At 42.0% G+C, this 24,233-nt stretch overlaps 1 protein-coding gene across 1 annotated transcript; it reads right to left on the minus strand.

The window, feature by feature from the left end:
- Positions 1 to 388: 388 nt before the first annotated feature.
- On the minus strand, positions 389 to 2,651 carry LOC131235189 (uncharacterized). The gene is made up of 2 exons (XM_058232330.1): positions 1,475 to 2,651; positions 389 to 1,249 (listed from the first exon to the last, which is right to left on the minus strand). Exon 1 carries the CDS (start codon positions 2,497 to 2,499, stop codon positions 1,576 to 1,578), a length of 924 nt encoding a protein of 307 aa, XP_058088313.1. The 5' UTR covers positions 2,500 to 2,651; the 3' UTR covers positions 389 to 1,249; positions 1,475 to 1,575.
- Positions 2,652 to 24,233: the final 21,582 nt, after the last annotated feature.

Below are 24,233 nucleotides of genomic sequence, written 5' to 3' on the forward strand. Positions count from 1 at the left end.
CAAATCTCACTACGGGAACAGTGGTGATTGAATACTCAACACTAAAATCTTCTTGGGGCAGAATAGTTTAGGATCAAGCTGATATTTGTATTTTTCCTTCATCTTAGTCTAGGTCTTTGAGACCTAATCAACAGGTATGATGGCAAATAAATATTACTGTGGGCCCTAGGAATTTTTTTTTAGTTGGGCATCCAATCACCAGTGCTGTTTCCTGTGCATTTTTGGGCTCATGAGCAGTCAAAATGACTAAAGGGAATGATAAAATAAATACATCATGGTGGGGCCCACAGAACACGGTCCTGTAGCGAGTGGCTAATGGAAGCGTCAGTATCCAATCCGCGTCCAGAGGTGATATGTCTCTACATCAGGACAAGCATGACGAGAAATGAACAAAACCAGCTCTAAAATCTCCATCGCGTGTACATTATAAAAGAAGAACCGATCACATGAGGGGGCAACCGTACCAAACTTGTGGTACGGTACCATCTTTCTCCAACATACCACTTCTGTTGAACATCAGTACCATGGAAGTGTAAAGCTCCACCATAAATATCACCCTTTCCGAAAATCAGGCTGATCCGCTCACTGGTGGGCCACACCTATATATGCTGAGTCAGACACTCGACTGCACATGGAATCCAATGGTGTGGCCCACCTGATGATTTGTAAGCCTGATTTGCCCTAGCTAATCTTCATGGTGGGACCCACCGTTTTCACGGTACCGTGCTAAACAAGTGGAATGTTGGTGGGAAAGATAAAACGGCACCACAAGTTTGGCTTGTAACTAATCATTTCTGTATTCTAAAAATATACATATTTTCAAACATAATAACAGCATTTCCCCTTACTTACATACTCTACTGCACAACTTTGAGGATGGAAAGAAAAAGAAAACCCCTCAACCGTACGGAGAGAGAGAAGAAAGACATACAAACGTACACTATAATGTGCGTTGGCGACAGCTCCCTAAAGTATGGCAACTCATCCACCACACACGCATACACGCAAGCCCATCTGTCCAAATTGTGGGGCCCATTCTGGATAACGCCCAGCTGAAAAGAATCGACTCCTAATCGTCGAAGCCGTCGGAATCCCTGATGTATCCTAAACCCTAAACCCAACGGGCCAAAAAAAATGAACGGTAGGATAGGCGTACATTTGTGCTACACGAGTATTGCAGATGTGTTGCCATAGTTTAGGGAGCAGCGCCGGAAACACACTGTAGCTGTACTCCGGGGAGACAGAGGTCCTGTAGAAAAATACCTTGTAGTTTCAGGTACCGTTTGGCGTGAGAAGAAAGGACAAAAAAATCAGCGCTTTCTCTTCCGATTTAAAGAAGCTTCAAATCCTAACGCTTTTTCTTTTCTGGTGCTGCTGCTTCTTCTACGGAAGAAAATCGCTTAAAATCCCTTCGTCTCATATTCAGAGAAAGATAATTTTTTTTTTTAAAGAAAAAGGAAAAAAAAAACCCAACCTGTTACGGAAAACACGAACAAACTGCATCTGTTTTTGTGCCGGTTCGGCGACGGTTTTTCCCTTTCGTGCCGGTCGGGTCTCAACGAACCGAGAATGGACTCATCGCTTCCGTTTCCACGGCTCGAGAACCGAGTCCCGGAATCTGTACGGAAGCACCTGATTTCGCCCGCGGTTCGATCGGACGACGGGTGCTGTGTCTTCGAACCCGCCGTAGAAATCCAGCATCCAACAGGTTTTCCGTTTGGTCCGGCAGCAGCGGGCCGGTTCTGTTTCGGCTCCAGTAAGCGATTGATTCCCGTCGGCCGGAGCCGGTTCTTCTTTTATCGGCGGTCCGTCTTCGAAATCGCCGGAAATCTGACGCACTGCCTCTAGAAGGAGACCTAAGTAGCCATCGTTCCCACACTGCCTCTTCCTTTCCCTGTCTTCTACTTCTTCTTCTCTGCATGAAAAGATGGGGTTCGAATCGCTCTCTTCTCCGTTTTCAGCTGCTCCAACTCGGTTTTCTCCTTTTTCCGAGTCATGACTCAGTTTTCCCTCCGTTACCTCGGAAACTTCTCTTGCTTCTTCTTCTTCTTCTCTTTTCTCCATGGCCTTCGGATCGCATTCGCCTTCGCAGCTCTTCTCCACCGTCGACACCTCTTCGGATCCCGGAGACGAATTACATCCGTCAGATCCTCCGACGCCGCTGCAGGCACTGAGGCCTATCTCCTCCGCCGTCAGATCGTCCGCTCCCAGAATCTCCGGCCCCGAGCCTAATCTCAGATTCAGGTCGATCTCAAATCCCGTAACGAAATCCCTCACGGCCTGCTTCGGACCGTCCGTCTCCGATCCCGAGTTCTGGAATCGCTGATTCGTGGGCGCGGACGATGCTTTCGAGGAGAAACAGTGGGGGTGAGATGAGATGATCTCGAGGATCTTTTCTAATCGCATTTGAGCCGTCGAACGCCCGCGGATTTTAGAGGAAGCAAAAGGTGATTGAGAACTTACGAGATTTTGAAGCCGGTTGAAGGGAGACGACGCCATTGCAGCGGATTCGATGCTTTTTTACAGAGAGCTCTGCTTTGCTTTTTACGCCATTACAGCTCTGGACGAGAGATCGAGATGGATGAGAGAAACCGAGAGAGAGTACTGAACGGAAAAAGGGTCAATACTAAATGAGAGAGACAAGCCAAGGACAACCAATTCCTTCACCTTTAATAACCCTTTTGTTATGAGCTCAGTCCCTATCCATCCGAGTATGGATATGAATTACCGTCCATATGCATCTTCCTTTCACATGGTCGTGTCTATTTTGATCCGGACTGTACATCTGGTGGGCAATACGGCGAATGGGCCATGGAATGAAATCTCACTAAAGTGCGATTCTTGAATTCACGTGCGATTGATTTCCACTTGCGATGGCTAATGATTCTATCCATCGGAAAGGTTGTTTTATAAAAAGCGAATGTGGGAAATGAAAATGGCTACCGGATCAGTAGGCATGTCTTATAGGTTTGATTTTGAAACACAAGCAGTCCATAACAGGGGCCCAGTAGACGGACGACCTGATTGATATAAGTCCCTACCAACTGTGTTGCCGAGAGAGATTGCTGCTTTCTTCAGGTTCTTTCGGCTCTACTACACTGGGACGATGCATTGGCAATAGATCGACAGTGGTCCACATTCAATGGATAGGATTTTCTGATTGCCTCTAGTGGGGCTCACATTATGAACGGTTTGGATCGCTGTAACGGAGGTTGGGAGGGTAGGGAGGAGCAGCGTATATGGTTTTTTGTTTGGTCGAAAGTGGCTTTTTTTCTGATGCCTACTGGTTTAACCATGTATACATCGAGCACGTGTGACACATCCGGCCATTCATTCTATTCTTTGCGATGGGTAGGCCACAGCGAGAAAAGACACCAATCAGAACCGTCACAAGGGCTGCCTTTGGTTAGTTGAACATTGGAATGTAAATAAACTTTCTAAACCATATTAGTTCACTCTTCATAAGCTCTCTTATGCAGATAGTGACCTCCGTTCAGTGTCCAGATACTGGGTGCTGCCAAATATACGACTTGGATCTTATTCACGTGTGCCACGTGTATGGTTGGATCGAAAATTACCAGAAGAGAAGAAAATGAAAAATAAAATGGGAAACGCTGGATGGTTGTGCCGTGCTCGATGAACCGAATGCGTTCGTTTTTCATTCTTTCACTTTTGCAGCGCGCAATTGACATGGTGCCCTGACGACACGTGTCGCATTTTAGTTTGCTTTTGCTGCCACGTGAACCCGCGTCCCTACGTTACGGCTCGGGAAGGAAGGGCGCGCATTAGGTACAACACCCGCTGTTCCGAGCTGGAGACAGCGGAGGCTCCGAGGGGGCCACTGTGGAGCCACTGTTATGTATGGATTTTATCCCCACCGTCCATCTACTTTTCCATATTATTTAAGATTATTATCCGAAAAATAAGTCTGATCAAAGTCTCAAGTGGGCCACACTACAGGAAACAGTGGTGCTGAGGACACTCACCATTGAAACCTTCTTATGCCCACTGTCTTGTTTATTTTCCATCCAACGGGTTGATATGGTTATATACATGAAAACACAAATATCATCTTCGATCCAATACGGTAGAGCTGGAAGAACGGAAATACGGTACTACCATCTATCTACATTACATGTGGAGATTGGCGTATTAATCAGGGCAGGTCATTTTACTGGGCCTTAATGGATGGAAAATGATCCGCCATGTACATTGATCGAATGATCCTAGCCGACTGAACTACGGTCTTCAAAGCAGCTGTTGAAATGAAGGTTTTAATGATCAACGTTAAAGTGATGGAAAAGTGGGAAAAATAAATAAATAAATAAATAAATAAGGGGGGGACAATGTTGCCTATTAGGTGCGAGCTTCGAAAGATGGGCCATATGTAACGAACTCTACTACGTGGACGGTGCTGATTGATACATCACCCAATCAAATGTATATTGTTACGACTCCTCTACTGTTGCGTATGTTCTTCCGGCTCTACTGTCGTTTCCCCGCAGAGTGGTGGGTCGTGTTTAAAAATCCGATGTTCGTAAACAATCGATTTGTGGCTTCTAAATGGACGGTGAAACGCAACAAGAGCTTACAGTTTGTAGTTTGATAGAACTTTAATACTCTGGCGGATTGTGATACGCAGGCTCCTTGACATCACTTAGTAGTTTGCGTACGCAGCATGCAACTATCGGATTATGGTCCTTGTTTAGCTGTATCATGGACAAAAAGAATACAGGATTGGTGGACATTTATTGAACGGATGAAAGTGAATGCATCCGATGGTCCTATTTAAACAAGTTGAGAAATTAGATGACGTAGAGAGGGTCGCAGACAGATACATGGCCACGATGGATTAGAAAAAGCTCAATCTACGATAAAAGTGATCCGGACCGTCAGACCTTAAATTAGGTGTATCTTACAATCTGAAAGACCAACCGTGTTACGCCCCGTTGCCCAAGCCGGATTTACAAAATACTACTAGATCGATAATCGTTTCCCTAATGCCATTAGATCAACCGTAGTTTTCCTATTTTAATTGTAGTTTTACTATAAATAGTAAGTTTTAATTTAATTACAACTCTTCATATATTAGGCTTCATGAGAGTGAAGTTAATTAGGACACTAGTTTTTTTTTATAGAAAACCTTGTGCACATCACAACCCCCTCTATAAATAATATGCTATTTATAGGAAGTTTATAATAAGTCATTTTTATTCATTTATTAATCAATTTTAAATTTATTAGAATTAATTTGTAAAGAGTTTATCGATCAAAGTTCCATGGATACGAAATAGTTATCCTCTAAAGGAAGAGGGTGCTCAACCTCACGTCCTTCCTTGCATCGTCGAGGTTCTTCAGGCTTAACCAATTTGTTTCTTAAGGAAGAATGGGTTTAATTTTACCTAATGCATGACATGTGTAGAACTGTGAGTGACTGCATATCAAGCGTCCCAGAGTATCAGATGACTCCCCTGGCAATTAATGGAGAGAGAGGTGAGAGGAATGTCTGTGGGCGTCAGCTACTTTTCTTTTTAACCATGCGCCATATGAGGTAGTGCCTCACTCTACGCGAACCGTCCTGATCACCGTTGCCCCTGCTGGACTATAGGTGGACCGGTCATATAGAGACGAACGACGGATTATTTGCAACCCGGATCCAGCCAGGGTGGACGCGGATTGCCTGCAAAAGGCTTGGCTGAACGTTCCTGCACTCGGAAGCTGGAGCCTTCCCTGACGTTTGTGTGAAATCCACCCTGTCCATCCATTTTCCAGTTACTTTCAGGACATGAGACAGAAAATTGAGCAGATCCAAATATCAAGTGAAAAAAAAACAAAAAAACCTACTAAACGACCACCATTTAAATCAGTCGTATGAACATAGAAGTTTTGTATTAAACTAGGTTTTTGTTTTTGTGTTTTCAGGTCATTCCGATGGGAACGACCTTATAATCAATTTGGATGGAATATAAAGATCAAGGTAAACTTAGGAAGGTTTCAATAGGGCGTGGTTCAATCCACACTGTTTCCTATCGTGTGGCCCGCTTGAGATCTGGATCCACTTAATTTTTGTCTCAGGTCTTAAACTAAGCTGAAAAAATGGAGGGATGGAGTGATGGCAAACAACAGAGAATGCCCCACCTATCTTATCAGCATAGTAACTCTCTCTGAAGCTTTTGATGGCTCATCCGCATCCACCAAGTGGGTACGATCTGATGGTGGGCTCACCTAGATGTATTTGTTGTATATCCATGCCGTCCATTCGTTTTGATAGCTTATTTTAGTGAGCGTTCCCAAAAACGAAGCAGATAAAAATCTCAGCTGGACCACACAGTAAAGATTGAATTGCCGCCATTAAAAGCTTCTTTAGGCCACAATAGTTTTGGATCAAGCTGCTATTTGTGTTTTCCTTTAATGCATATCTGTGTGACCTAATCAATATATTGGATGGAAAATAAACATTATAGAGGGCCCTAAAAAGTTTTTAACGGTGGGTGATCAATGACCACTATTTCCTCCAATGTGATCCACCTGCGATTTTTATGTGTTTCTTTTTTGTTTTAAAAAATACATTAAAATAAGATGGAAAAACGGATGGGCGGCATGGGCACTACAACGAGGGTTGCACACACCTGGCGGGATCCGGGGTCGCAGCTATTGCCCGTTGGATAAATACCACTCTGAGACCGTCATTTTCTATTTCAGGTCACGATAGACAATTCGGTGGGTGGAAGTGTTGGCTGTAAACTTATGTGTGGCCACCAACGTCAGTAGGACCTACCATAATAACAGTATTCGTGTACCGTGATCTAATAAATAGAGGGGAGCTGATTAGGTGAGATCTCGGATACACTTAGGTGGGTGGGACCTTGACCGTGGTGCTGTTGATCGATGTGCCTTAAATCCACACCCACCAATCATTTTGAAAGCTTATTTTAGGGCATGATCCTAAGCATGAAGCTGAATCAAATCTTAGGTGAACCACACCACAGGAAATAGTTGTAATTAGGGGTGTACACAAACTGAGTTAGCTCAGTTAGCTCGCTCGACTCGACTTGAAAAAGCTCGATTCGACTCGGTTCGAAGCTGAGTTCGAGCCGAGTCGAGCTGATTTTTTGAGCTTGAAAAAATTTCAAACCGAGTTCGAGCTTGCTTGTCCTTGACTTGACTCATATTGAACCCCGACGCGAATCAAACTCATATCGAACTAGTTCAGTGACTCGGTTACTTAGATATTGATGTTGCTCACCGAGTGTTTGATGACATGACCCGACGAAGTGCCAGCTAGTGGCAAGGAAGGTATGCATATGAAACAAATACCATTTTTTCTTAATTTTGATGTTGCCTATAATGTGTTTGATGAAATATTTGTAAACAACTATTATTATTTTTACATACAGTAAGAAATTGAAAGTGCATTGCATGTGTTTGTGAAAATGTCGTAGAAGCTCGATTTTGGCTCAAACTTAACTCGAATTAGCCGGAGTTGTTGACCGAATCAATCTAAGCTGGTGAATCCGGCTCGAGGATCGAGTTGAGTCGAGTTCAAGCTAAGGTCAGCTAGTGGCCAAGCTCGACGAGTTGAGGCTAGCTCAACTTGGTTCAACTCGGTGTACACCCCTAGTTGTAATTAAATCCCCACCATTAAAAACTTCATACTCCACTGGAATGTTTATTTCCCATCCAACCCTTTGATAAGGTTACTAACACCTAAGACCACACAAATATCATACTGATCCAAAGCTTTTGTGGCCCGCCAGTAGTTTTCAATGGCCAATCACCACCGTTTCAGTACTATGGTACATGTGGGATTTGGAGCTGTTTCATTTTTTTAAGGATCGTGCCAAAAACGAGATTTCAATAGGAATGAACGACATGGTAACATACATCATAGTGGGTCCCACCCACCTCCATGGATCATGGGTCTCATCTAATCTGCTCCCGCAACAAAGAATGGAAGGGAAACGGATTGCGTACTGAGTAACTCACTATGCTTAGCATATTGAGTAAACTCTGTGAGGTCTACCATGATTTATGTATCTAATCCACTCCTTCCATCAATTTTATCAGATAAATTTAGGTCCTGATCCCCCAAAATGAAGCATATAGAAAGTTCAAATGGACCACATCATAGAAACAATTAAGTTGAACAACTACCGTTGAAAATTTCTTGGGGGCTACAGAAGTTTTGGATCAAGCTTATATTTGTGTTTTCCCTTCATTGTTGTCTTTATGATCTTATAAATAGGTTGGATGACAAATAAACATCACCGTTGGGCCTAGAAAGGTTTTAACGGTGGAAATCATTATCCCAATTGTTTCCTATGGTATGATCCAAATGATCTTTGGATATGCTTCAATTTTGGGCTCAACCCCTTAAGATGAAAAAACGGATGGACGGCGTGGATAGACCAAATACATTTAAGGTGGGCCCAATTGAGCTTACTCAGTACGATAAGAGCGTACCGAATTACTCGGTACGCAATCCGATTTCGAATGGAAGCGTGTTACTATGTGGGGTCCACCGTCATGTACGTTACGGACGCGGATTGCGTCCTGGCCTCGCCCGGACGGTCAGAGCTCTGTGTGAGCCACAGTGATGTAAGTGTTTTATCCATGCCCTTCATCATTTTTCTCAGATCATTTCATGGTATGATCCAAAAAACGAGGTAGGCACAAGGATTAAGTGGACCACAAATTCAGGATTGAACGTCTACTATTAAAAACTTCTTGGGAGCTAGAGAAGTTTCGGATGAAGCTGATATATGTTTTTTTGCTTCATCCACGTCTACATGACCTTATGAATAGATTGTATGGTAAAAATAAGTCATTGTGGCCCTTAGAAAAGTTTCAACAGTGAGTGTTATTATCACTGTAGCTTCCTTTGGTGTGGTCCATTGGAGCTGTAAACCTACTTAATTTTTTAGATCATACCTTAAAATGATATGAGAAAAACGAGTAATGGCGTGGATAAAACACTTACATCAGTGTGGCCCCCACAGAGCCTTGCCTGGACGGATTACCGTCTGGGCTGGGGTAGGACGCAATCCGCGTCCGTACGTGACAGAAACGGATTGACTACTTCCCCTGACACTGGCCAATGGTTGGTGGTCGGTGCTCCGTGGGCCTTACCATTATGTATATATTTTATCTATGCCGTCCATCTATTTTTAAAGATCATTTTTAGTACAAGACCAAAAACGAGGTATATCAAAATCTTAAGTAGACCATATTACAGGAGATAGTGTTGAATGAGCGTAGACCATTAAAAACATTTTGGGGCAAAAAAGTTTTGAATCAAGTTATTTTTTGTTTTTTCCCTTAATCTGGGCTTGTATGACATAATAAACTTATTGGATGTCAAATAAACACTACATTGGGCCTTAGGAGGATTTTAATGGTGGATATCCAATCACTATTGTTTTCATATGGTGTGGTCTACCTGAGATTTAGATATGTCTCATTTTTGGGATTAAGCCATAAAATGATCTATAAAAATGGATTAACAGAATGGATGAAACACATACATCATGGTGGGCCCCACATAGTGCCGACTACCAGCCACGGGGATGGTGTCAGGGATTGTAGCCAATCCGTTCCCGTACGTGACATCTACTCGCAGTTCAAGTTAGGACATCGTTACAAAATCACGCGGATTTGAACACAAATCAACCGCATGACAGGAGGCATTATAATGCTTACATGCCATTTACCTTATTTATAAGATTAATCTAGTCAGGATGAAGAGGGTAAAAAAGTAAAATCACAGTAGGCGCGTTGCTGCCCCCACTTTTCCCTGTGATGTCTTGAGTTGCCCCAGCAAAGAATTTCACACAAAACGGTGGGCCCTACAGATGTTTTCGTGCATGGACTCCGTACAGTTCTATACCCCTCCAAAGGGAAACGGATTGGCTACTCCCCTTCCACTAGCCGGTGGCTGGTGGTCGGTGCTTTGTGGGCCCCACGACGGTATACGATATATATGTTTCATCTATGTCGTTCATCCACTTTTACGGATCATTTTATAGCTTGAAACCAAAAATGAGATGGATATAAATCTCAAGTGGACCATACCACAGGAAAACAATAATGATTGAATATCCACCATTAAATTCTCCTTAGGCTCGCTGTACTATTTATTTGACATCGAATCTTTTGATTAGGTCATACAGACCTAGATGAAGGGAAAAAACAAAGATCAGCTTGATTCGAAACTTTTATGACCCCCAAAAAGTTTTTAATGGTCCACGTTCATTCAACACTGTTTCCTGTAATGTGGTCTACTTGAGATTGGCATATACCTAATTTTTTATCTCATACCCTGAAATGATCTAGAAAAATAGATGGATGGAATGGATGACACACATACATCATAATGGGCCCACAGAGCACCGACCACCAGCCATTGGCTGGTGGCAGATGGAGTAGCCAATCCGCTCTCCCCTCAAAAGGGAGGCGTATTTCCTGCTAAAGCTGTTCGCAGCAGTTCCAGCGCAAAGAATGCTAGGTGAGGCCGACTGTGATGTTTGTGAGAAATCAAATCCAACCCGTCCATCCGTTTTTCAATTCCAAAACTCAAGTGTGCCACATGAGATGAAACAGTGGAGATTTGGTGAGCACTGTTGAAACAATCTCACGGCCAAGAAAGTTTTGTATCAGGCTATTTTTTATGGTTTCACTTCATACCCGTGGGGTTGACCGCATAAACCGTTTGGATGCCATATAAATATTAAGGTGGAGCCATAAAGGTTTCAATGGTAGGAATTTCTTTCCGTAATTTTTCTTCTCGTGTGGCTCACTTGAGTTTTGGAGCCACTCCAATTTTTAGTTGTGTTTCCTAAAATGAACTCGGAAAACAGATGGGTAGGGGAATTTCTCACAAACATCACGGTGGGCTCCACCCAGTATCACTGTGTGATAACTTCATGTGAAAGGCTTTGGCAGGAAATCCTCCTCTGGAGGGACCTACGGCAAGGTAAACGGTGGATTTGGAGGGAAACTATGCACAGATCAGACGCCACCGCTGGGAAGCAGACTCTGTTTTACCAATTGTAGACGCATGTCTCCACTTCACGCCAGCCATTCGTATTTTCATATCATTTTAGGACATGAGCTCAAAATTGAAGCATATCCGAACTAAAGTGGACCACACCTGCACAGAAAACAATGGAATAATAACATCCAATATTGAAACCTTCTAAGGCCCACAGTAATTTTTATTTGTCATAACCTTTTTGTACATAGATGGATGAAGTGAAAACACAAATATCAGCTTGATTAAAACTATTTGTGGCCCTAAAGAAGCTTTCAAGAGTACTCATTCACTTCACACTATTTCCTATGGCCTGACCCACTTGAGCCATAGATATGCTTCAATTTTTAGCTCATGCTTTAAAATTAGTTTGTAAATGGAAAGACGGTGTTCTTGTAATCCACTTGACTGCTGTTGATGTGCCCCAAGTGATTAAGGGCATGTTTGATCTTCCAAATTCCATGTGAATATATTGTAAATGGGTAATAGTTACTTCCTTAAGTAGTTACTGTCATCGTTGGGAGTTTGATTTTACACTTATTTTTTTAACGTTAAAATTGAAAATGCTGCCAAATATATATGGGGCCCACCGTGATGTCTGTGGCTTATCCACACCATCTATATGTTATGCCAGCAGAATTTAGGGCATGAACAAAAAATGAGATAGATTCAAAGCTCAAGTGAACCACACCACAGGAAAAAAGAAATCAAACACCTACCTTAAAAACTCACTGGGGCCACTATTTCCTTTGGAATCGGCCACTTGATTGTTGGATCTGCCTCATTTTTTAGCTCATACCTTAAATGTTTTGTTAAAATGGATGGATGACACAGATATGCCATACATATATGTATCACGGTGGGTCCCATAAGAAAAATTATACCAGTCCTTTTGAACTGGTTTTCGTAGTAGAAATGTAGAATATTTGCAGGGTATTTTCTAATAGGGTGTGAGAGTAATAATTGCTTATTTCCTGGATATTTACAGGGAATTTGAAAAATCCAACAGGCTAAAAGAAAGAGAAGAATAGTCCTGGGCATCTTTTCTAGTTACCTTTTACCTTTTAAATAACCCAGAGTAACAGTATTTGCTTTCTAATCTTCATTTGAGAGCCTTCTTCTAATTAACTGGATACCTATGATAAACGGCTCTAGTAATATTTTAATTATGGCCACCGACATAGGTCAACTGGATGTACGGTTTCAATCTATCATTTACCTACCATGTGTAGGTGGAGGTTGTAGTACTATCATGCTATGCTATGACAGCAATGGCGCTATCATGGGACACTGTCACTTTGAGATATGACATGGAACTTGGGCTGCATCTTTCCCCTGTATACACGTGTTTTCAATTCTGGCAGGCTGATGTAAGATTGGTGGCGGGCATTTTAACCAAGGAATGTGATGGGAAAAAATTCATGGCAAGATACGTCCAAATCTACAGTAACTTTTCATGGCCATAATTTCTCATGCATTTGGGGTATAATTACAAGGGTTTGATAAAATTCAATCATTTTTAAAATTAAATTTGAGTTTCAAGTTAAATTTATTATTTAATAAATTATGATTTTATTACTTTTAGAATGTTTTAAAATTTTTGAGTCATACATGGTATAAAGTTTTTTATTTTTTATCAATCATATGAGAGAGCTTCAGTTGTTTTAGGCAACTTTTTCTAATTTTGAAAGTTTATTATTTCTAAAAAGCTATATGATTCTGAAATCTTCTATGATAATAAATTTCATTCTCTTTTTTTAGAATTTTTTTACTTTTATAAATTTAAAATTTATTTTAGAGCAAGAAAATAATGATCTTTTACTACTCTTATCATCACACACATGTCATATTAATTCGAATCAAAGAAGGTTTTTTTTTTCTTGGTTTAATAGCTTCTTATAGTCAATTGAGCAGCGACAATCCTATGGACTTGCCCAAAGGAATCGATCACTAAATATGATGGTGTTTGTGGCATTCTTTTGGAAATTTTGAAAATTAGTGCAGGAGATGTGAGGAGGACTATTTGATCGAGTGTGGACATGGAGTGCAAATAGATTCATGGGGATGAACAACTTATGAACATTAACGGGGCTTGTGTTAAATCAGTTCATGATCTAGCATCTCCAGCACCCATGCCAGTCATAGCCACAATCACATGGTGACGAGTATTTAATTTCTTTGTAAGTATGTATATATAGTCATAGCCACAATCACATGGTGACGAGTATTTATTGTCTTTGTAAGTGTGTGTGTGTGTGGCATGAAATTATTGATAGATTAAATGCTCCGGATATGCATAAACATATGTTATTGCACTGATTTATTTCTCAATAGATCTATGAATGGGTCAAATGATGGATTAATAATCAGATTAGAAAAAGACTTAGTTAATCACAACATTAGTTGACTAATGGCCTGACCTAAAGGATTCGAAAGTCAACAGTTATGGATAACTTGAGTACCAAGGAGATGAACACTTTTACGGTTCATCGCAAGAAATTCTATTAAGATTGTCAAACTTTTACATTCTTAGCACAATTAAAGTGGAGAATGAAGTCCACTAATATGACAACAACTCCATGGTTATTAGATGCTAACTGAGGGCAACTAATAAAGCTACAAAAAACATTCTAGCATTTAACAATCACAAATCTATTATTACAAATGAGGTAAAAATCAATGTCCTAGATTTTAAAAGTGTTATCAAAGTCTTAAATATGTCTATAATAGAGTCTATTGATGTCATCGACAGACCACTCGATACCATCGAGTAGATGTCGATGTCATTGATAGATGCTCGATCCCATTGAGAAAAATTGAAAAAATCATAATTGATTGTTGGAGAGTTTTAGAGTTGCTACTCGATGGCATCGAAGGTAGTTTCAATGTTATTAATTGATCCTCATGGCTATCAATTCTATTGAAGGTGTGCCCAAAATTGCGTAAGTGCGTGATTTTTTTTGCTATTCCGGTTATATATATATATATATATATATATATATATATATATATATATATATATATATATATGGGAAAATGTACTATGCGGTCGTGCTCATGGGAACTTCCCATGAGGTCAAGCTGTGTGGGCCCCACCGTGATGCTTGTCGACCATCAACACCGTGCATTTGATGGGTCCCCTTTAAATTATATGGAACTCAGGTGGGCCATACCATCTACATCAGCCGTATACGGAACTCAGGTGGGCCATACCATCTAAAAGCATGTGAAGACATGCCTAAAACATATAAAAGCACTTGGTGGGGCCCACCTGAAATTTGGATGCATCTGAAACTTGGTCTTAACCCTCATCCAAGTGGGACACACATAATGGATGGGCTGAATTTACAAACCACATCTCGGTGGGCCCAACAAATGATTATGAATTTTTTAATGGAGGGTAGCCCCTCTCAACTTCTGTATGTGGTGTGGCCCACACAAGTTACGAATTGACTTGATTTTTGAAACCTAAGCCCACCATGGAATGGTGCATCTAACTGATGGGGTAGATGTTCGACAAGCATCACGGTGGGGCCCACACAGCTCGACCTCATGGGAAGTTCCCATGAGCTCGACTGCATAGTACCTTTTCCCTATATATATATATATATATATATATATATATATATATATATATATATATATATATATATATATATTAGGTGTAAGCAGGATTAAGGTAGGGTTAGGGTTCTCTAAATCGTTCCTAAGGGTTAAAGAGAATAACTAGGTATTTCTGTGAAGTTTTTGGGATTGTTCGGATCGGTAAGTCCATCCATCTCTTGTAATATTGTTTTCATAGTGGATTGCTTGTCACTTTACGCCGTGGTTTTTTTCCATGAGGATTTTCCACATAAAAGTTGTGTTCTTTATGCATTTTTCTTTCATTTGATTTCGTCTTATTAGTTTGAATTCGAGTTTGCTTCCATGCAACCCCTAATAAGTGGTATTAGAGCTAACATTGGGATTTTGAGTTTTAATCTAAAACATGTCAATGAAAGGATCTAAAACATGTCAATGAAAGGATCTAAAGAATGAAATGAAGAAGTTTAGTAGTAAAAATAAATTTGAACCATGAAATGTGAAGATGAAAGTCCTTTTAGTTCAATAAGGATTGCAACATGCTCTCCTTGGCAAGGCGAAGCATCCTACATCTATGAATGATGAAGAGTGTGATGAACTCGACGAGAGTGTGATATAGAGTGGGTCGCAGACACTTTCGTGTCCAGGATAGACCAGAGAAGGCCTGATCAGAGGCGGAGGTGATCCGAACCGTCAGAACCTTACAACAAGCGTATATCACAAACCAGAATGAGTTACTCGACGTACCATATATGATTTTAGGGTATGAGAAGCTCCTTTAGACAACTAACCCGAATATTCTGAGTTTCCCATGCCGAATTTGCGAGATTCCATTAGATCGATAGTCGAAAATCCATTTTATTTCCGTTTTTACTATTTATAGTAAGTTTTAGTATGATTATAACTCTTCATCCTTTGAGCTTTAGGAGTTGTGTGTAACATTAAAAGTTCTTAGAAAAATTAGGAGAAAAACGTGGTTAAGCCAGATAGGACACTTACTATAAATAGTAAATTTACTATTTATAATAAGTTACGAATTTTAAGGAGTTTAAGTTGGAGTTTGATTCTGAAACTTCTTCCAAGATTTGGTATTACTATTTAAAGGATTGTAAATTCATTTTTATTATCTACTAATGAAATTTTGATTTTTTTAGAATTTATTTCTATTTTCTTATTTTCCCTCGTGGATTATATCTCTATATGAGGAGTTTAGAGAAGTTCTGTGGATTAAGAGTAGTTTCCTCTGAGAAAGATGGTGTTCGACCTCAACACGTCCATCCCTGCGTCATTATGGTATGATGTTATGCCATTGTTGGTGTACTTCTTTCCTTAGTGCATTCAATAGTCGCCTCACAATGAGCGACTCACCATGGAACTCATACCGCTTCAACAACTACTTTCTTAGTGGTTTGTTCATCTTCATAAGATCTAAAGTCTTCTTCCACTATATCACCTTCATTGCCCCCTTCATTGATGGTTAAGTGGGTTGTGGGGCGTTGAGGGAAAGTGTTTGATAAGTGGTCTGGCTGGCCACAGTGGTAACAATTGTTTGGTCTTGACCGACCATAAGGGTTTAGAATCCTGCTCGGATCTGCAGATGTGGGTATTACACGTTGAGGCCTGGATGGGCCACTTCTCGTGTCACTGTTCACGGTCGTAAAAGGTTGAAGATGTACTCCTATAGGCTCTTTTCCTCGTGTTAGCATTGCTTCTTGCGTGGGAACACTATGGTGAGCTGAGTTGAAGGATACGGCCGATTGTGGACTCTTGCAAGCTGCGTTTCCGCCCTACCTGCCAACTAAACTACTTCATCCACGGTTTTGACTAGGTGCATTTGAACTCGATCCTTAATCGCCGGTCGTAACCCACCCATGAATCGTGTCATCTTCTATGATTCAGTTTTTGATAAGTCATTTTATGTTGCCAACCACTGAAATTCTGCAATGTAATCTACGACGGTTCGATTCCCCTGGCGGAAAGGTTGGTATTGCTGGAACAATACCTACTCGTAATCACTAGGAAGGAATCATGATCGTAGAAGGCACTTCATTTGTGGCCGTGATTAGATGGACTCCTTGTTTTGTCGAGAACGTGAGAGTTGTAACTGCTCTCACCATGCATAAGCACCATATTTTAATTTGAACGCTACTAGTTTCACCTTTTTATGTTCCGGCACGTCCATATAATCAAAATATTGCTCTACTTCGGCTAGCCAGTCAAGAAAATCTTTTATACATAATAAGCCATTAAAGCCAAGACGTTTGACCTTACCTCGATAATCTCGTTCAGCACGATCTAGCTGATCACCTCCAATAACTGGTCGTTAGGCAAAGTCATCATTGAGTGTCTCATCACTAGAGCTCAAATCATTTGGGGTAGCCCTACGATTTATGTCACGCCCCAAACTCGGAAACCGGGCTCACAAAATTCCCGATCGCCGAATCAGGCGCCGACAGCCTCCGTAGAATCCCATTCTCGGCTCCCAGCGCCCATACGCCAGGTTCCGATCCTGGGATGCTACAAGGAGGATTTTCAACATCAATTTGATTCGTAATGAGCATAACCACAAGCATAACCCACGAACAATAACCACAAGAACACCATCACAAAATCCACTATGAACAAAAACTTTAAGTACAAGGCGTATAAAAGGGGAAATACAATATACTGAAAGTGACAAAACTCCAAAAGCTCCAGAAGACTGCTGCACGCTCCGAGCTCAACGCTGCTGCAACCTAACACCACCTGCACGCATCTATCGTGCATAAGCTTACAAAAGCTTAGAGGGTGGTGAAAGTGTGTGTAAGGCAAGTGCCAAGTATACAATATCATAGTAATGCGAAAATATGCGGTAAGTCCATGAATGCTATTAGCTATAATAAAGCTATGTGATGCAAGGCATGAATGCTATCGGCCATATCAAGACCATGCGATGCAAGATGCAGCTCAAGCATGCCAATCCTCATGTCAATACAGTTATCAGTTTGGATAATCACTGGGGTCTAGTACACTCTACGCCAGCTTGCCGTCCCTATCCGGACGCACAACTGGAAGAGCGAACGAGACCTCACTATCCGCCTGCCAATATCGGGCCCGGCTCGTCGATAGCGGACCGATTCCTCAAGCTGGTCAAACTCAACCTAGAAATTGCCCCCTCACTCAGGCGGGTAAGGTCACACCCCTTTCCAACCGACCACGACACAGTGGGAGACGCGGCTTCCTGGTATTCGGCCCTCATGCGCTCGTACATCCACTCGGTCTCGACGTTGGAGTCATCCTCTGGTACCATCGGGTTTAGGAATTTTCACCCAGGGACATCTATGGCGCCCGTATGCTAGAACCAAACATTTTCGATGTCTCATCTGGCCATCCACGATATATCTGTGGAGGTTATGGCCCTGATGTTGCTAGGGCACAAATGCAAGATGCATGAGTCATACAATATAGTCATGAGTCACACTACCAGTCATGCAATAGTCCTGCGTAAACCATGCGCTCATGCAGGGCAACTCCGCCTATCAGGGAGCTCGTAACAGTCTGCCCGAAGGCATATGCTATGATCAATCATTCCTCATACCAGTCATACATATGATGCGTATGATAATAAATCATGGATCTATACTAAACATGCATATAGGGATGGGCTCTGTGTATCACAGAGATGGGCCTAGACGGCCTGCAGAGTATAAGTATGGACCTATCAGTGGGCCTTAAGGAGTGTGACAATGCGGACATTTAACCAACATTATCCTTACAATGTGGACGTCAAACCAACATTGTTCCCAAGGCATAGCCCGCCATAAAGTACCATTACACAAACCATAGGAAATCACACATTGCAATGGACCAATATACATCTCATTAGGCCTCGACCCATAGTTCTCAGATACATCAAATGGGCCATCTCATATGGGCCTTATATAAATCAAGTGGGCCGCATTAGTGGGCCTTATGTACATTGCAATGGGCCATAACCCATGGGCCTTTAAATACTTCAAATGGGTCGAATCACATGGGCCTTATGTATATACCAAGGTGGGCCTCAACAATGGCCACAAATACACATCCAGGTGGGCCTCAACAACGGCCACAAGTACACATCAAGTGGGCCTCAACAACGGCCATATGGTTGAACAACTTGGATGCAACACATGCATCATGGTGGGGCCCATAGAGGCCCACCATCATATATATATATATATATTATATATAATATTAATATATGTAAATATATACAATATTATATATAATAATAATATAATATTATATATATATATATATATACATATATATATATGTATATATATATATATGTATGTATGTATGTATATCCACACACACTCACATAAGTGTACACACACCCACATGCATACACACGTGCACACACGTGCACACTCACGTGCAGCAGGGAGGGGGTCCCACCGTCCAGGAGGACGGTGCGGACGAACACATACATCAAGTAGGCCCCACCGTCCGTCTGGACGGTGGGCATGTAACACATGCATCACTGTGGGTCCCATGTGAGGCCCACCATAGCGTTTATCTTCCATCCGATCCGTTCATAAGGTCACACGGGCCAGGGTGAAGGGGAACAACAAATTTCAGCTTGATCTGAAACTTCTGTGGACCCAGAAAGGGTTTCAATGGTAGAGTTCAATTCACACTGTTTCTTGTGATGTGGGCCGCTTGAGCGTTGGATTGGCCTAATTTTTAGAGGGGGTCCACGTCAGATAGTGGCCCACCAAATGGGCGGTGTGGATACAAAATATACATCATGGTGGGGCCCACGGATGGAGCCGTGGGTCCCTGCCTCTTGGCAGCCCGCCCGTGTAAAACGCAGCAGCGTCTGCTGCTGTGTCAGTGGCAGCAGGCGCTGCCCTTATATAATATATATATATATATATATATATATTCTTTTGAAATCCATGATCTTGGGATTTTTTCGAGTGCGGGGCCCACATCAGGTGGATCCATCCCAACTATCAATTGCTGGGTCTCAAAACAAACCCAACGAGCTCAACATTGGGTATTTTTCGGAGTACAGAGACGGTAGGGTGATTTTTGACGGTAAAGAAGTTATTTTCGTATGCTCTGGCCCACCAAAAAAATTGGATTAGTCCCATCCTTAGGCTCAACGCCTAAAATGATCCCCTGAATGGGATGGACGGCGTGGATTAAGCACAAACATCAAGGTGGGACCTGCATGAGCGGTCCGCCCCAAAACCCAAAGAAATTTCCCTCTTTTTTTTTTCTTTTTTTTTTTTTTTGGTTCAGCCAACGTCCAGCGTCCCTGGACGCTGGACGGTTTTGGGCAGTGACTATACAAGGTGGGCCCTGCTCTGGTGGACCACCAAGGATGAATGATGTGGGTTCAACGCATATGAAGTGGGCCCCTCTTACCGATGGCTTGGATAAACCACATACTTCATGGTGGGGTCCATCCTAGTGGACCACATGGCCACATCATTATCATATGAAAGAAAATGAAAAAGAGAGAGTGAGAGAGAGAGAGGGAGAAAAAAAAAGAGCGGGACACACGTGTGATGGAGGGACCCCGACATTATGGGCCCTCCCTTGCATCCAATCATACACAAAAATAATCAAAGTGGGCCATCGGCCACATCTTTGGGTCCCAAGTGAGATCCACACCATTGATCGGTAGGCCTCACTTGGCCCATCATAAAAATATGAAAACTAGCCTATAGGAGCACCCACCGGTTGATCTCTTCGGTCCGTTGGAACGCCAATGTCCTTGTGCTTCACTTTGATGTAGAGGATGGGAGATGAATGGCTAAGATGGAGGATCTTGGGAGAGGGAAAGTGGGTCACACAACACTCTTTCTCACACTTGAAAAACCATGGACGTGGGATTTTTTTTTTTCTTTGTTGCTTTGAAAAATAAAGGAGAGAGGGAGAGATAAGAGAGAGGGAGAGTAGCTTAGGTAGGTAATGATGACTTGTAAGAGAGGGTGGCTAGCATTAAATGCTTGTAAGAAGGGCTAAGGGTAGGGTGGCTAGCCATAAGTACTTGTAAGAAGGGATAGGGGTAGGTAGGGTGGCTATAGCTAAGGTAGGGTGGCTATAGCTAGGGTAGGGTGATGTCATCGTTCTCATAATTTCCTAGAGATTGGTGCCACATGGAATAGGTGGGCCCCGCAATACGCGGTCCACGGTCATTATAATGCATGGTCCCCAACTTATGATCTAAGCGTCGGTTTGACGCACAAGACGCGGCGTTGGAACCGCAGCGACGGAGCGGTCGCAATAGTATAAGTCTTGGATTAATTCGACTTAAATCTACAAAATACGACTTAGGGTTATGCGCAAACGTTGATTATACGTCGCAGTTGCTGGAATTCGTCGAGAAGGATCGCGGACATCGACGGAACAGTACGGTACAGGATACGGGTCTTACAATTTACCACTGGTGTGCTATACGAAAATTGGGGTCATGTCGTACAGCAACCACGGGTAGTTGAGCATCACCTTGAGCTCGGTGCAAAATTAGCACATCCGCAATACGGTCAAGGGTTGCTTGTAGTCATTGAATGGTTAACCGACTCTCTCGGTGGAAAGCTTCCATTATTTCCAAAAGATAATGATTCCTTGGATCACCGTATATAGGATTTTGGCCCATGCCTTCGCAGTTTGCCATCGGCCCGAGGGGAGTCCTCGCCTTAATACCAAACTGACGTAGGGAGGGACGTGTTGAGGTCGAGCACCATCTTCCTCAAGAGGATAACTACTCTGAACCACAGAGCTTCTCTGGACTCCTCACAGAGAGATACCTCGAATCCATAAGGGAAAAATAAGAAAATAGAAATAAATTCTAGAAAATTTAAATTTTCATTATTAGATAATAAAAATGAATTTACAATCCTATAAATAGTGATACCAAACCTTAGAAGAAGTTTCAGAATCAAACTCTAACTCAAACTTCCTAAAATTTGTAACTTACTATAAATAATAAATTTACTATTTATAGTAAGTGCCCTATCTAGATTAACCACGTTATTCTCCTAATTTTTCTAAGCACTTTTCATATTGGACATAACTCCTAAAGCTTAAAGGATGAAGAGTTATAATCAAACTAAAACTTACTATAAATAGTAAAACTAGAAATAAAATGGATTTTCGACCGTCAATCTGATGGAATCTTGCAAATTTGGCATGGGCAACCTAGCATAGGTTGGCTAAATTAGCTTCTTGTTCCCCAAAATCATATAGGGTACGTCAATTAACTCATTTTAGTTTGCAAGATACACCTGTTGTAAGGTTGTGATGGTCTAAATCACCTCTACCTCTGATCGGGCCTTCTTTGGTCCATCCGAGACATAAAAGAGCCCGTGACCCACTCCACATCAGAGTACTACAATCTCAATCTAATTGTATCAAGCGAAAAATATTCTCTATAATGTCCTGGACAAGAGACCACTGTAGGGGTATGGACAAAACTTGACAGTTTTTACATGAAATCCCTGAGCATCGTCTGTATCTTAAGAAACAATTCTACAATCTTAAGATGGCAGAGGGATCTGACATCAACGATCACATGAGTACTTTTAGTGAATTGCTCTATAAAGTGACAAATTGGGAGGTTAAGATCCAAGAGGAAGATCAAACCTTAATTCTCTTGAGTTCTCTTCCACCATATTTCGAGAATCTAGTAGTGTAACACCCTATACTTTTTAGTGCTCGGGTGTTACCATGAGGACTTAACTTAGTATAAACACAGACTTGATTTTTGTAAACATTCACACACTCTAGCTTAAATCCAATCATTAGGGGTAATCTTCACTCGTAGGTCAACCCATCCATCGGTTAATTTTCAAGGTGGGCCATCGTGTCATTCCGAAATCGAATCATACACCATTAATCTTGGGTCCTAAATCGCGAGGTCCACTGTCCACTACATCCTTGACAACCTGATGATCCATCCACACCTAGAACTACGTGATCAGCTGATAAATACTTTGGTAACTGCCTAATTCCACCTAAGATTCCCTTAAGAACCCTTAGTGTCACTAATGACCAGGTTAAAAATTGATTTGACCATTACATTGACCCTTAACGATAATAGAGCTCAAAATTCACTAAGTGTGGCCCACTAAGGCTTGGATCTTCCTTATCCTTTGGGTTGGGTCCTAATTCGAGCTAACAGAGCAGATGGATGGAGTGGATTAGCTGAAATCATCAATATCTAACCCTGGATTGATAGATCCACCATCAAGTGATCTAACACTCAAGTATTATAATTAAATTGCTTGATCAATAGGAATGCAGTTGACGATCATCTAAACTGGACTATGAACCATTATAATTGTTAAGGTCAAAGTAAGAGGCTATTTGACCATTGGATCAATCAAAACTAACATTAAAGACCAAAATTCATTTGATACGAGCAAACCTAGCATATGGATCTGCCCCATCAATGGTCTAGGGACCTAACTTGAGACAAATAACTCAATGGTCGGAGTGGATTGCATCGAAACATCATAGTGGGCCTACACTTAGGGTTCATGTGTATGGCTTGTGCATAGCTATGGAGTACTGAAGCGGCTAACCTGATGAAACCATGTTTGATAGAGCCAAAGAAGGAAACCACTCCTCTTTTCATTTCCCACTTAAGCTGGTTCAAAACAAGCCGTTACTGTACGCTTATCATGTGGCCCACCATCATGACCCAACTGGATGATCTGAAGCGTCTATCAGATGCAGCGACGATTTCGACCAAACCCTAATCATCCAGCACAAATTTTGTGCACGTATGTGTGTTCAGACAGGAGCGTAAGCAGGCTATGCGGAAGGTCTTTTTTTTTTCAAAACTGAGAACTGTTGCTTTGCTGGTGATCCGTGTGACTTTGCTTCTTTCCATCTTGGCCATCCACTCCAACAAATTCTATCCCTACATTTAAAATAATGTGGTTTAGGGCTTCCTTAGCAAACCAAAAACCACAACCATTTTTTGTTTTAACGACCATATTTGAAGGTTGTTGCAAACCAGTGCAATCTGGGCCATCCATTCTTCATCCAATGGCTCTGGAGAGCTAGGACAAGCCTTAAAGGAGAGAGGATTGATCATGTCAGGCATGTGTCCTATCATCTCGCCATTCCATAGGATCCCGTGGTCCTCCCGATCGAATTCCGGTGACCCGCGACCTGTAAATATCATTTGTGCATGACCTTAAGTAGTAACCTGTAAACTCGAGCCGACTCAACCTGAGACCTATGCCATTACAACCGCATTGTCGTTGCGGTTCCAACGCCGCATCACATGCGCCAATCCGACGCTTAGATTGTAAATTATGGCCCGCGCATTATTCCAGCCATTGATCGCTTGATTGTGAGACCCACATATTCCAAATTGCACATTTTCCTAGAAACTCATCATTAGGATGATGTCACCCTAGGGGTGATATCACCCTACCCTAGCCCATAGCCCCATGCCTCTTATATGTACTCATTGCTAGCCACCCATGCCTCTCTTACAAGTCATCATTGCCTAGAAAACTACCCCTCTCTTATCTCTCTCCCTCTCTCTTTCATTTCTCATTCTCCCTAGTAAGAAGCCATGGACGTCCCACCCTTCTCCAAAAATCTAGCAACTCTCTCTCTCTAGAAC

The sequence above is a fragment of the Magnolia sinica genome, chromosome 19, assembly GCF_029962835.1.
Source record: "Magnolia sinica isolate HGM2019 chromosome 19, MsV1, whole genome shotgun sequence".
NCBI lineage: Eukaryota > Viridiplantae > Streptophyta > Magnoliopsida > Magnoliales > Magnoliaceae > Magnolia > Magnolia sinica.

Bases quoted from the DNA above. Each gene is read 5' to 3' on its own strand.
- LOC131235189 (XM_058232330.1), bottom strand. From the start codon at position 2,499: ATGGCGTCGTCTCCCTTCAACCGGCTTCAAAATCTCGTAAGTTCTCAA.